Source organism: Triturus cristatus, chromosome 10 (genome assembly GCF_964204655.1).
Source record: "Triturus cristatus chromosome 10, aTriCri1.1, whole genome shotgun sequence".
NCBI classification, from domain to species: Eukaryota; Metazoa; Chordata; class Amphibia; order Caudata; family Salamandridae; genus Triturus; species Triturus cristatus.
In genome coordinates this window covers 445,092,040-445,106,173 of record NC_140593.1, presented here as the reverse complement: position 1 = coordinate 445,106,173, position 14,134 = coordinate 445,092,040, and the positions used below count along the sequence as shown (strand labels likewise).

Sequence of the window (14,134 nt, the reverse complement as noted above, 5' to 3'; positions counted from 1 at the left end):
ACAACATCAGTTTCGCCAGACCCTCCCCTCATATTTCCATGCCACATCCTAAAAATGGTGTAAATAGCACTAAAGAAAAGGTGCTCCCTTCCATCAACATATCAGTCCATAGCTGAATATGATCAGCACATCACGTGTGACTGGCACCTCTACACTCCCATTAAAGTGCTCAAACCCAACCCTGACTCAATGGCTTGACCATTGGCAGACAATCTACCTCCCTTTCGTGGGTACGGTCCTGTAAAGACTGGTGGCATTACACCTAGATGTCCTACATATCAAGCTTCCATCAATTGCAGCACAAAACCTCAAATTAAGTTGTTGGTGAAGCCCTGACAATCTCTGGTAAAGATGATCCAGGGCTCCACATCCTCCTTGACCTCTCAGTCTTCAACATAGGCCATCAGGTCTTTCTCCTCCAAATTGAGAATCAATTAAACTCCCCTCAGTTGGTATGTTATTTCTGACCAACAGATAGTATGTCCACTTGGGACATCTTCAAATGCCTCAATTATCGATCAAAGGGCGATACTCAAGGGTCACATTTTTACATCTATCTTTTTTAGTCATTAAATCAACTTCAGAAAGAACTTCGGGAGGTCAAATCATCCAAGCAAGGCACTGTTGTACACCTGGAGGCAGAGGACAAAGCTATATATTAAGGTGTTGTTGCAGCCTGCACTGTTCGGGGCAGACTGAGACGAGGCGGGGTTTCCGTGTGTGTGTGTGTGTGTTCAGCATTGCGCTCCCTTCACAAGACGGAATTTGCAGACGATCACTACGATCTTAAAAGGAACGTCTGACGCGTAAGCCGTTGCTTGGCTTACTAATTCCTGACGTAACCACGCCCCTTTGGTCAATTCAGTGTTTGTTCCTCGCTTAGCGGCACGGATGTAGCCTCTGTGATTCCTGGATTCCTGTTTGTTTCCCTGAGACAACTTCCCGGTGGGAATTTTCTTACCTTTACCCCGTGATCCTGCTATCCTATATCCTTTACAGCCTCCAGGGGTCCCGTTCCCCGGCATCTGTGTTTGGCCAGCTTTTCGTGTTTCCCTAACTCCCAGACTGGTCTCGCCTCTCGTGTTCCCTGTATTCCGACCCAGCCTTTCAGTGCGAGTGTGTGTGTAGACTCCCTTCCCCCTTCATTCTGGTTACCTGGTACGAACGTGATTGTGTGTGTTTACCCCGCTCCGTATCTTCTTGTAGATACCGGAGGGGGTGTAGTAGCCCTCTCTTTCTCTCCTCAAGGGTTAGGTGGTGTAGTTCCACTCGGTCTTCAGTTTAGGAGTTGGATTACACGTATTTCATCTACCTCCTCTATCCCGGGTAGATGCTTACTCCGCTACGTCTTCAGTTTAAGAGCAGAGTATAGTCATTTGCATTGGTGCATGCAGGTGTCCCGTTCTGCCTTTAGCTTATGAGTCGGGCAACGCTCCACCATACAGAGGAGGACACCCTGTTCTGTCTTATGCTTATGAGCCAGGGTGTTGCAAGAGTGAGAGAGAGTGTTACCCTTGATTGTTTATTTCCCTCTGTTGGTCCTATATTGCCCCTTACTGGCTTGAGCCTCTGTGACTCTCTGCATCTTCCACTGGACTCCTTTCACAGAAGACCTCTCGCCCAGGCCTTGTGCTTACAAGAGTGGGGTAAGTGGAGCGCGGTGTTGAACACACTCCAAAAGAAGCTTTGTATAGGTATTCATAGTACTAAACGAACACTGTAACCTTTTCTTTGCAGTTCCTGCACTTCCTCAATTCCCCGCTGCAGCATCATCTAGCTGGGGGAGGGGGGGGGGGGGGGGATCACTCCTTGGGTAATTCCCCCCCACACTTTTTGGAAGCTGCTGCCCTTGAGTGTGTTACGTTGCTCCATTCCGCGCGCTAGCTCTTGGGAAGTGTGGAGGACTTTAATCTTCGCTTCTGTGGATTTGGGCCTGGGCAGAGGGCCTAACCTGACATGCACAATTACAGAAGTCCATATATTGGCTTAAACAACTATCAAAACATTCTGACTAAGCTGGTCAGGTCCACCACTGAGTACACCAATATCAAGCCCATGGCCATCTATATCGGTTGGTAGATCTTGGTTAAAAAGCATGTGAAAAACGGCATGTGGTAGTCCACCAACGCTTCGGAATAGTATCACACCTATTCTATCAAGTACACATTCCATAACATATTCTAAGTACTCCTCTTCTCATGTACTGGAAAATTATCTTTTTACCAGCCTTCAAGAAACTACAATCACCCGCCTAAATACTGTACACTACAAAAAGTCATCTCTGGCAAATGCAAATCAAACTACGTTACTACCGCTCTAGGAAAACCCTCCCTTTCAACAGGTATTTCTCTCCTTCCTCCTCACGAACCTCTTCTGTGAATCAGCGTCCCATGTTATCATATGGGTTTCTAATTTTAGTCAAACAAGTTGTGGCCATCCATGCACCTGGAACCAGCACACCTCAAAGTGTTCTTTGGTCAAATGAAAGTGCTCCGCTGCTCTTCAGAGTTAGGCTTAACATCTATAGCTACCTTAAATCGAAACCAAATGAAATACGAAAAAAGTGTAAAAATAGAAGAAAAAAAGGCTATCATTTCATACGAGTCTTCTAGTCCCTAGTACTTTTAAATGAAATGATCTTTAATGCTTCTTTTATGCTACTTCTGGCACCATCAAGAAAAAGGAGCTTCTGACACCTTACCTAGCTTACAAGTATTGTAACAGAGCCATTAACTATCCCATGCATCGCTTTGTCCCGCACTAGAAGAAATTGAAGGGAAAAAAAAGAAATCTGGGAAAGCAAGAATTTTGTAACAAATTACTTGTATGTAAAACAAGATTATATATAAACAGTAATATAATCCTCTAAACACTTCGGTTTAATTAAAATTACTGTACTGAATTTGCATTCTTGCAGGGCAACATTAGGACTGGTTTGAAAGCGCAGCTGTCTGCAAAATCTATTGTTACCAATTCTCCCCCCCCCCCAAAAAAAAAAAGGAATACAAAGAGTGGACTCTGCAGCTACACAAAAGATTATTTCTTTGTCAGCACGTGCTATTGGCAGTTTGATGCATCTTTCCACCTTCCATAGAATTTCCGAGCTGAAATGCTGAGGCGCTCGAACATCTTAAAAGCACATAATACTGTTTGAATCAACAGCTTGTATGGTATAAACAATGCAAGCATTTATTTGTTTTTTTCAGTGTAGCAGTCTTTTTTTTAAAGGCTTTAGTCGGGAGTTATGTGCGAATCACATGTTCAAATGTAGATTTACATACACGCATACGAGTACACAATTCAACTGCTTAAAACAAAACAAGCACTGGCAAAGCAAACCTGTGGGTTGAATATGGTATTGCAGTTTGCAGGCATTAGCACATTCAAGTCAGGCCTACTGGCTTTGGCAACGCTGGTGTTGCATTGCTTTTTAAACTAATTGATTGCTGTTAGCGCTATCAGTTTAGTTAGATTACGTATCTAATCAAAATATAGTGCAGAACGTACCATCATCTTCCCAGCAACTTTTGCCACTGCTTTCTCTTTCACTGCTTTCCTGTAATACTGTATGGTCTGTTGGCAAATCATCTTCTGGCACATCATCACCGGCGTCTGTAACACTTTCATCTTCCACAATGTGCAGTTTGTCTTCGTCATCAGAATCCGAATTGGTTTCTAGCACGTTATTGTAATTGGTAACTGAGAAGACAAAAAAGGCAAAATGGCAATCAGGCAAAGTCATAATGCTAATAACACTATGGCATAAATTAGGCATCACTACAACACATGAGCTTAATTACCTACTTGAAATTGCGATTTAGCAAATGCTAATTGCAAGTAATGTTGCTTTTCTTAGCCTGATAATTATATGATGAGCGTGGTCGCTCGCTCGCGCGCACGCTTTCGACAGATTTTCATGAAAGAACAGAACCTCCTTGGAAGGAATAATAGCAGCATTCCTTGGTTCCATAAAAGATTAGTATCACTTGCAAATGGTCGTAATTGTGAGTTTTGAATGGGTGTCATCTTTAACAGAGGAACCTTTAATGCACTGTTCCACTGCACAGAGGACTTAACATGCTTTTTATTATACAAAAAAACGATTACGTATGTGCAACAGAAGTCTTGTTTGAGGGCACCTTTAATCACATCTCAGTTCAGTGATCTATACCATCAACTGCCCTTACCCCACCCCTTAAAACGCCTGCCCTTAGTCGTGGCACAAATCTAGATACGTCCAACCTTTAGTTTTTGAAGAACGTTTTTACTTCTTACGACATTGTACAGATCAAGTACCCCAAACTGTCCAAATTATATTTCAAGTCACCCAAGAGTTTGACACAATACTGAGGTACATGCCTGGAGGTGGGGTGCTTTCAAGTAGTAATGAATGCCTGTAGTGACTTATAGTTAAATTACTGATTTAGTGCAGAATTAGCAACAGATGTCCTGATGTCGACAGAGCTGAAATGACAATACCAACTAGTTACACCTGCAACAAGCATTTGCAATGCAATAGGTCTCACAATTGAGAGATTTTGACCTATTGGCATTGTAAATGACAATGCCATTTATTTAGGTGTTTAAAAAAACATCTGAAAAAAATAAAAAGGCATTGTCATTTACAATACCAATAGTTCAAAGTTTTTAAAATGCAAGACATATTGCATTGCAAATGCTAGTTGTTTACAAGCGCCCCATGTTGAGCTTTCATGTTAATAGAGGCCATGCCCCTTTCTTTTAATGAGCCGCGTCTAAAGAAAGGTCAGCGGCCGCTATTAAAGTGAAAGCGTGGTATGGGGCGCTTTTATCAAAACAGTATTGGTCTGTCAAGTTGACATTCTTTTTGTTGTAAAAGCGCCCCGTGAAAGCCCGCATGGTGCGTTGAATGTTGCAGAATGCATGACGTGCCTGCAGTAAGCGAAACTCATGAAAGAAAAAATAGTGCTTACAGAATAAATAACACTTCCCGTGTAACAACCCAAGTAAAAGGGTCAGTCCTCATGGGAAGTTACAATTGAAGACAAGGCGATACTAAGGACTAAGAAGTCAATTTACGAATCAGAAGCCAGCATTTTCGAAGGGCAATGACACAAGACAAATATGGGTGGAGAATGAGCATAGGTTCAAGTGCACACCCCTATACAGCATGTCTCGCAGAGCAGTGCATGCGCTGCCTAGGCTCGACCTAAAAAAGGTTATAGGGGTCTATCCATACTGACTATGCTCGATTATTTAATATATATATATATATATATATATATATATATATATATATATATATATATATATATATATATAGGCAAACAGTGCCAGATTTTGACAGTTTTATAAGAAAAAAGCAGTCTCCCTGTCAAACCTTCCTAATCTTTAGAACTGTTAAAGCTGAAAAAATAGCAGAGTTAGGAGGACACAAAGGGCGATAAAGAATTCAGATATAATTCCAGGACCAGAGTTGGGTATTTTGCAGCAGATAAAGACATTTAAAGTTAGGTCTATTTTTTCAAAAGGCAGCCAATGTAATTTTTTTTAATGTGGGGAAATGGGAGACCAGTAAGGCAGATTGGTCGATAATAGAGCAGCGCTTCTGTGAAGAAGCAGCAAGATATTTTGGTAGTTCAAAGTACGAGAAGCTGCAGACGTCAAGTTTAGATCAACAGACCGGCTTCTCCACAACTAGTAGTTCTTTGCAACTAGCAGCAGGATGTGCAAACCTGCCTACTAAATTAGAAGCTGTTGCTTGGGCGAATTGACTTCGGTTTCTCAAAATTGAAAACCATGCATTTGAGATGAAAGTGTGTATTTTCTAAACTCACGTTTCAAGGAAATGGTTGGATTTACAAACATTTAAAAGGGTAATCTTTTAGTGAAATCAGGAGGCATTCGGCAAACATTACTAATATTCCTACTTTCATGCGATGGGCACTGAAGCTATTAGCGGTCATGTATTCCCATATAGAGGTGGCATTCCAAATTGATAAAGCCTTCTTCACATTACTGCTGGCAACCATGCCTGGTGCACGGAGGTGATCAATGCTAGTAATGTTGCATGAGGAGGCCACTAATCTAATCTTGTATGTCGTAGTCATTAAATGCACACTAGTATCAGTAGCTCGAAATGATTTTCATTGAAGATAGGACGCTCTTATAGAAGAAAAGATTAGAGGCCTCTCCAGTAGAAGGGGTCTCTTTTGCTAGAAAAGAGAAAATCTTCCTGTGAGACTCCAAAAAACACTGAAGTGACACTTTAAATATGAACGAAAAATGATTTCTCAAAAATGACAACCAGGTTGCTGGCCTATTTAACTGGTGGTGAGTAATTTACAACTCAAATCAATATTCCACAAATGATTTGATCAGGCAGAAACATTGGAACCAAAGAGCAGGATTTTAGTCTTGACTGGAATATATAAATTATTACTTATCCATTTAGCAATAGCAAGCACCCAGTTCTGAAAGTTAAATTGAGTCTTTGCTGATAGCCAATGATTCAGAATACATTTTAGGCCTAACAATGTCGCCCGACAAGGACTAGGAATCGGGACCGACCTGTGGTCGGTGGATTCAGCCACCGGATTACGATGCGACTGAAAACTGTTCCGTCGGAGTCCTATTGTTCCCTATGGGAGCTAGTGTTCCGCCCGACAACCGGCTGTAACACAGGATCCTATGGGGAAATGGGTTGTTTGCAGAAAACCCTGCACCCTGTCGCAGGCACCACACAGTGCAGGGTTTTACAGGGGGGGGGTCCCTTAGGAACCCCCTCGGCCATCACCTGTAAGCCGCGGGGCAAGGGGACCCTGCCAGGGCCCCAAAAGTCACCTTCCGACAGCCTGTGTGTCGGACAGGCCGATGCAGAAAGGAAAGTAAATAGACCTCGTAATGCCGAGGGCGTAAGCCCTCTCCATAGGGGTTTTCGATGTGGTTCCGACTGACACGACTACTCAGCGAGTCGCTCTGAACAGATTGGTAATGACCACTAGGTTTACATTCCGACCACAAACATCGTAAATCGGTTAGTCGGAATGAAAACCAACCGAGTCGGTCGGAAGGGCTCAGACGCGTTCGAGGAGATTCAGACTGCTTAGTCGGAATGAAAACCAACCGAGTCGGTCGGAAGGGCTCAGACGCGTTCGAGGAGATTCAGACTGCTTAGTCGGAATGAAAACCAACCGAGTCGGTCGGAAGGGCTCAGACGGGCTGGAGGAGATTCAGACTGCTGGGAGGAGACTTTCTGCACAACATCGTAACTGGCCCCTTTGTCTGCCTATTGGAGGAGAAGAGGAGAAAAAAAAAATCAGGAGAAAATAGACTTTGCCAGGGGAGCTACATCTATATTGTCAAGCATTGACAGTGAAACTTATTGGCTTTTCCAAGGTCTTTTGTTATATACATTCAATGCGCATGCAAGAATTCGTCATCTTTGAATGTGTTTGTTCAAAGATTAGAAATGCACTCAAAGATGGCCGCAGCCATAGCTGCACAGTCATTCATGGCAGTCATCTCTGAAGGGGTTAGTAATATTTGAATAAGCCTATTTTAAGATAACCATGGGGCATGCGTTCATCTGCTGCAGTCATCTTTGAATGGTCTGTTCAAATGATACAAACTGGTTTCTTGGTGCCTGCCTACCGAACATGCATTTGCTGGAAACATCTTGAAATGGCAAAAACTCCAAGGGATCCCACCAATTGAGCGGCATGCAAAAAGGTATAGAGGTAGGGGAAGAGTGACAAGCAGAGTGGGCGGTGGAAAGCAACAGATCTTGGAGGAGAGAGGAGTAGCAACAGAGAACAATGGAAGCAGCACACAGAGAAAAGACATACTCCCAATGTGTGCTTAAAATAAAAAGGAAAAATAGCTCCCTTAATACAAGCAATATCAGAAGTGGAAGGATACAAGTCAACCAATCAGAACACTGAGACCTAATGTTCAGGGAAGGACAAACAAGAATAGGGAAGAAAGCCCTTAAATCAGGAGAAAACAACCGAGATAACCTTTCAATCGTAAGCAAAAGGCTGACCTGAAGCACACTATGTATATTAGAAATCTTTAGTTCTAGCAAATGGATAGCTAAAACATAATCCATTTTTAGGACTCCTTTACAGAGAGAACCCCTGGAGAACACCACAAGACACAACTCTTTAAGAGGAGGCACACAGTGATAGTTTTACTGCCTGCATGCGATCTGATTAAGACCGCCACTGCAGAGTTTTGCCTACAATACCAGCCTGTGACAAATGTTTATAATACCCATTTAATTTACTGTTGGGATTATTTTATGTCATGAATTGGGATTTTATTTTTTGCATCTTTGTTTTTCCAGTTGTAGATGCACTTCAAAACCAAAGTACAAGTACCAGAATTTAAAGGGAAAAAACTGTATTGGTTTGTTATTCACACACTGTTTGAGGAAGATGGAGAGCTCAGCGATGGGTGTAAAGACTACATTTTTAGAAGCCATCTGCCTTTTCAGGCGGCCAATGAGCAGTAGAAACAGGATATGGACACCTCACTTTCCTTTAAATCAAGAGGTCATGCCTGTGGCCTTGCATAATGTAGGGAGCGTTTGGACAAGCAGTGGAAACAGTGTTACAAGGCTGTTGGGAAAGAGTGTCTACAACGGGAAATTTCTCGCAACTGATCACAAAGAAACCAATAGTGGGAGAATGCTTGGCCAGTCATTGACTGCAAAAGATCGACCTGCTCCTCAGAATATCCTAGCTGTAGAGAGGGGCAGGTGGCTTGGTGGTAGGCCAGACAGGCAGCCAATCTCATGCCACCATGGTCTGCACACCTTGAGGAGTGCTGCTGCTTCTGGCACCTGTGTAGGTCCTTCCTCTTGTGTGTGAAGAAATAGGAAGGGAGCTCTCAAAAGCAGCACAAGTAGCCATCTCGAGGAGGAAGCAATTGGATCGCACTACACTAGTGTCAATTATTAGATGCAAGTATTGAAACAATCTTCTTAGCATAATAGTGTTCTGCGACAGACCCATGCGTTATGGGTAGGTAAAGGTCACAGGTTTATGCACACAAGTCTCCCAATCACTGTACATTTTGCTACTACTAAACCAAGGGTCGTTAAGTATTCAACAGTCTTGTAGGAATTCCATCCTGCCTACCGTCTGGTTATTGCATAAGCTTAATCAAGGTTTATTCCCAAACTTTGACTATCACATTTTTGATTTCATAATGCCCACCATATTTAGAAATGCTGATGCTCATTTAGTGTCATCTGTTTACCAAACGCACATGGAGGTAGCATGGTTCGCTTTCTATCCCATGGCTTTCCTTTTAGCCAGGAATAGTCGAATCAGTAAATCTGTTCTCTTGTTTCTTTGGGTCAGTGTGGTCGAATAATCCCAGCAAACATACTTTGGGGAGTCCACAAGTGGGTGTAGTCACTAGTTATTTTCAGGGTATCTATTGCATACCTTCATACCATTTGCAGTATATATTCATCAGATGTGTTGCATTTGGGGGAATTTCTGGCACTGAAGCCAACCGTTTTGCCTAACTTAATATGCACCAGATATATTTGGTGGAGATAAATTATAGATATGTAAACCTACTATTCCAGGCACAGACACCACTTAAGCACTCGCCCTGTCCATTCATCATCTCTCTGCTCCCATTGCTAGCTTTTGTATGTAAATAGGCTTCCAGTGAATGCCACATCTATAAATTTAAAATATCGTCCCAGCACTCAGTCAATAGTGCCTGCAACACCCCATTAGTATCTGGCTTCAGCGCGCCCCAACTGTCCATTTGACAAGAATTTCCCAACTGGTTTATCGGTCTTGCAGACGGTTAAGACAGATATTGACCATGTATTAAAAGAGTGAACCTTACGGAGCAATTACTGGTTTAGGATTCCCCATACTAGTTGTTGGTGATAACGAGCATTGTGGTGCATGGTGGGAAATTTTAGATTGTCTGAGCTAGTCCCTTGTGGCAAAAAGTGCCAAGATGGTATAAATGGCATACATTTTGGCTGCTGCTGGCTCTGTCGAATGCATACCAAATTGAGGCTTCACTCAAATTATTTTTTTAACAATATTTTCTGTAGTATACTATACAACATTGTATACAATGTCAATGTTCAATATAGAAGGGTATAGACTGCAATTGTATGTATGGTGCGGTCGGTCACACTATGGTATAGAACAGCATGTCACTGTATAGTATGGCATGTTACTGTATAGTATGGCATGTCACTGTATAGTATGGCATGCCACTGTATAGTATGGCATGCCACTGTAACAGTTTAGCATGGTCTGTCATTTTATTGTATGGTAGGTCACTGTATAGTAGGGTATGGAATGTCAGTGACTGACTGGTATGGTACAGTCTGCTATTGTACAGTATGGTCAGTCGTTGCACAGTAGGTTGTGGTCTCAGTCATTGTATAGTAAAGTATTGCATTGGATGACCTGTCATCTAGTATGGCACGACATGACCTGTCGTACGGCACGACATGACCTGTCGTACGGCACGACATGACCGGTCGTACGGCACGACATGACCGGTCGTACGGCACGACATGACCGGTCGTACGGCACGACATGACCGGTCGTACGGCACGACATGACCGGTCGTACGGCACGACATGACCGGTCGTATGGCACGACATGACCGGTCGTACGGCACGACATGACCGGTCACTTTATAGTATGGTATGTCATTGTAAGGTGTGGTCCGTCAGAGTATGGAATTGCCAGTCATTGTAGAGAACGGCAAGGTGTAGCCTGTCAATGTATAGTATGGTACAGCCTGTATTGTATACTATTGTTTGGTCTGCCATTGTATAGTATGGCCCGGCCTGTCATTGTATAGTAAGGTAATTTTTGCTATAATGTACACATTAAGCTACAGGAGAAGGCACAATAGGCGCCGTCAAACAAGCAAAAAACTGTTTAGAATAGAATGTGATTTTCACCCTCAAAAGTTCTATCCAACCAGTAATCGTGCAAGCATAAACCAATTTAAAATGCACCGTTGCTTTTTGCATTAAACATTTTAATCATGCCCAAGACCTCCTATAAATAATGAAACATGTACCCAAAAAGTACATTGTTGCACACTAAATGATTAATTACTTAATAGCGATAGCGCAAATCTTTAAATAAATCGAATAATTTTAAAAGTGATGCTTAAAACCTGCGGCCTGTAAGTGTTACGGTGCACCAAAGACAGTGGCGTAACAAAACCCATGGCTCGCGTGGTGCATGCCCCAAGCCCCCCCCCCCCCCCACTGAGCTGCAGGGGGGGCCCCCTCAGCAAAAGTGGTGATCCGGAAGGGGGGAGGGGGGGGGGGGGGGGTCCCTCCGTGCATTTGCAGGGGGACCACCTCAAGTTCTGCATTGCCACTGACCAAAGTGCAGGAGAGGATGAAAAGTAAAACAGAACACAAAACGCTTAGTGAAAGCAACACCACAGAGCAAAACCGACGACCTAAAAAAATACACTTACAAAGGGCTGCAAGCAGAAAACAAAAATTGGCCGCGACAGAAAGGAGAAGCAGCGGAAGGACACTGCCAAAAAAACATGGAAGTAGTACTTGGTCCTTGCTCTGGGTGGGTGGGGGTGCGGGGAGATACATAAACAGATAGTGCAGCTAGTTCGCATGAACCAAACAGGAGCCAGCAAATAAGACAATGAAGCCAACTAATAGTAATCCACAGGAGTGCTCTAAGCTCCCTGTAAGTAAACAAAATGTCTAAGCGACAGCCCATGTGCTGTCTCAGGCCAGACTTCACAGGCAGAAGCTGTTTTGTAATTAGAGAAGATCAGTCAAGAACACCCTGGCTACTCATGAGTCATACACAATCTGATATGCTGAAGCTCACCAGGAGGGTGTAATCAAACAAGTGCTCCATCAAGGCTAAATGGGAGCCAGCTCATGGCCTTGGGCACTGACCCATGCAGGTATCCGTTGTGCTTACTGATAACGCTTCAAACCTATGAGGCAGCACTCCAGTCCCACTTTCCTCAACTTCGAGGAGGTTACCCTGAGAGGGCGGAAGGTGCTCTGTAGACATTAACAACTGCAAGTGACTTCCTGGCTGTCATTTACTAACATAATTGCTGCTTACCGAAGTCTCCCGCGAGGGGTCTAGCAGTATAAATCAAGGTATGCATGGCGGCTAGCAGCAAATCAAGGCACGGACAGAAAGTACGAAGGGAGGAACAGCAAACGGACATATGCAACGTGTGCAGTTGCTGTACGTAACCAGGTAAAGGCCGCGCCGTCATTCTTCCAAATTGCACGCTTTTAAGTAAATGAATCGTGCGTTAAAGTTAACGAAATCATACAACAAAAGTGTTCGCTATTCATACTTCAATCATAATACTTCCGTAAACGGGGTTTTAGTTTTAATGAGCAGAACATAATTGAACATGTATATCTGTAAATCACTCCTTGACCCTTTGGGGCAACTTGTCGCTGAACAGATGTTTGTTACCCAACTCAATTGAACTAGTTTTAATGATCTCAGATGGATGAAATGAGGAGTGGACTGCAGGGATTTGAACCTACGTTCAGGTGCTTCGAACACAGATCCCAGAAGGGGATGCATTATTCCACCGAGCCACCAGGATATCGCATTTCTATTCCACCATGCGTGGTAAGCTGAATATATTATCTTAACAGTTCGGGAAAAAATATCAGAGGGGAAAAATATATTATTTTCATTTGTTGTTCTTTGGATTGAAGTCACATCTATAATAATTATTTTACATGGATAGCTCTCATTATTCATAACACCTCGTAACCTTTCCACTGCCTGCATGACATACAAGTCATAAAATACACGGATATGCATAGTAGACCTGTTAATGACGGGGTTAATTTCTGGCTTCAGGAATGCTATGACGAGGTATAAATGGTCTCTCCAGAGTACCAGTTCTTTACCCGATCCTGCATCTCTAACAGTCTAGAATGTTCCTTGATTTGATGCCCGCCCGGGTTGGAGTCTTATTGTGGAAGCATACAACGACTCGCATCTTTACCGATATCTAAAAGGGTCCCTCAGAAATGAGTTCTACAGTTAAACCCACAGTTTAGATCAGAGTTTCAGCTTTTCATGCAATATTAAAAAACTACAACCTCCTCTACATTTAGCGAACATTAGTTGACGAATGCACCATGTGCACAAACTTGAAAAATCTGGAGCAGGACTGTTACTGAGGCAGAGCAGGACTGCCAATGCTAAACTGGCAAAACATTGGTTCTGTAGCGCCTGCGTTAATAAATGTGAAGGAAGGTTGGTTTTAATGAATGGCTAATGTAAAAGGGTGGTCACTTCACTAGATCTGTCCGTTTTTTACAAATCAATGCTAGAACACTCAGACTACATTAGGTGGTCACAAAAGTCCACGGCTGGAAACAAGATGTCTGATGACTACAGAATAAGATGCCTGCCATACTTTATATAAATGCAGCCTCCAAATGCACCCTTCAAAAAAAAAAAAAATCCATTTCAAGGTCTCATCTTTTATCAAGTAGCAGGCTAGAAAGTGAGTGCAGACCACTCACTTATGTGGAGCTCATGTACCAATTACTGGTGGTTTTTCCACAATGTCCTCTGTGTGGGTATCAAACAGTCATGCAGCTATAAAAGTTCTCATTTCTGATTCGGCTGCTGATGACCATCTGTTAGCCTGCATATCTCTAACTCCCAGGACTATGTTGCACACTGCAAAAAATTTACAAACTCACTATTAATAATTTCACAGTAAAATATCATGTGAAGAAAGAACTGCAATGCCACATCAAAAATTAGGCTACGATGCTGCAGCGCTTACATACTTTGTATTGGGCTAAATCATGCACTGCACACAGATTAGTAATTTGACAGAACACCCCCCTTCAGTGCCGGGTATGTTTTGCAAAGTGATTGTACTATAAAACAAATTGTGTCAACTAGGAAACCAAAGCATCTAGCACGCGGTAGAATGGATAACAAAACTTCTGTTTGCTGCATAAGTACATAACGCAGTATGTTTCAGCTTTTTAGGTCTGGCTTCAAACAGCGCTCATGATCTGTCCCTTGCAAAAGGTATTGTGTACAAGGGACTTTGAGCTCTTATTGCTTACCATTTGTTGGCTTGTCAATAATTCGGTGCCTCCTAA

General features: G+C 42.9%; 1 protein-coding gene across 5 annotated transcripts in view; it reads right to left on the bottom strand.

Moving 5' to 3' along the window:
• ZEB1 (zinc finger E-box binding homeobox 1) overlaps nucleotides 1-14,134 on the bottom strand; it is a 341,083-nt gene that overhangs the window by 195,879 nt on the left and 131,070 nt on the right. For all 5 annotated transcript variants that reach the window (XM_085631833.1, XM_085631834.1, XM_085631835.1 and 2 more), the window contains exon 2: nucleotides 3,508-3,699. In XM_085631833.1, the coding sequence (XP_085487959.1) occupies nucleotides 3,508-3,699 (192 nt within the window). The remainder of the gene's footprint in view (nucleotides 1-3,507; nucleotides 3,700-14,134) is intronic.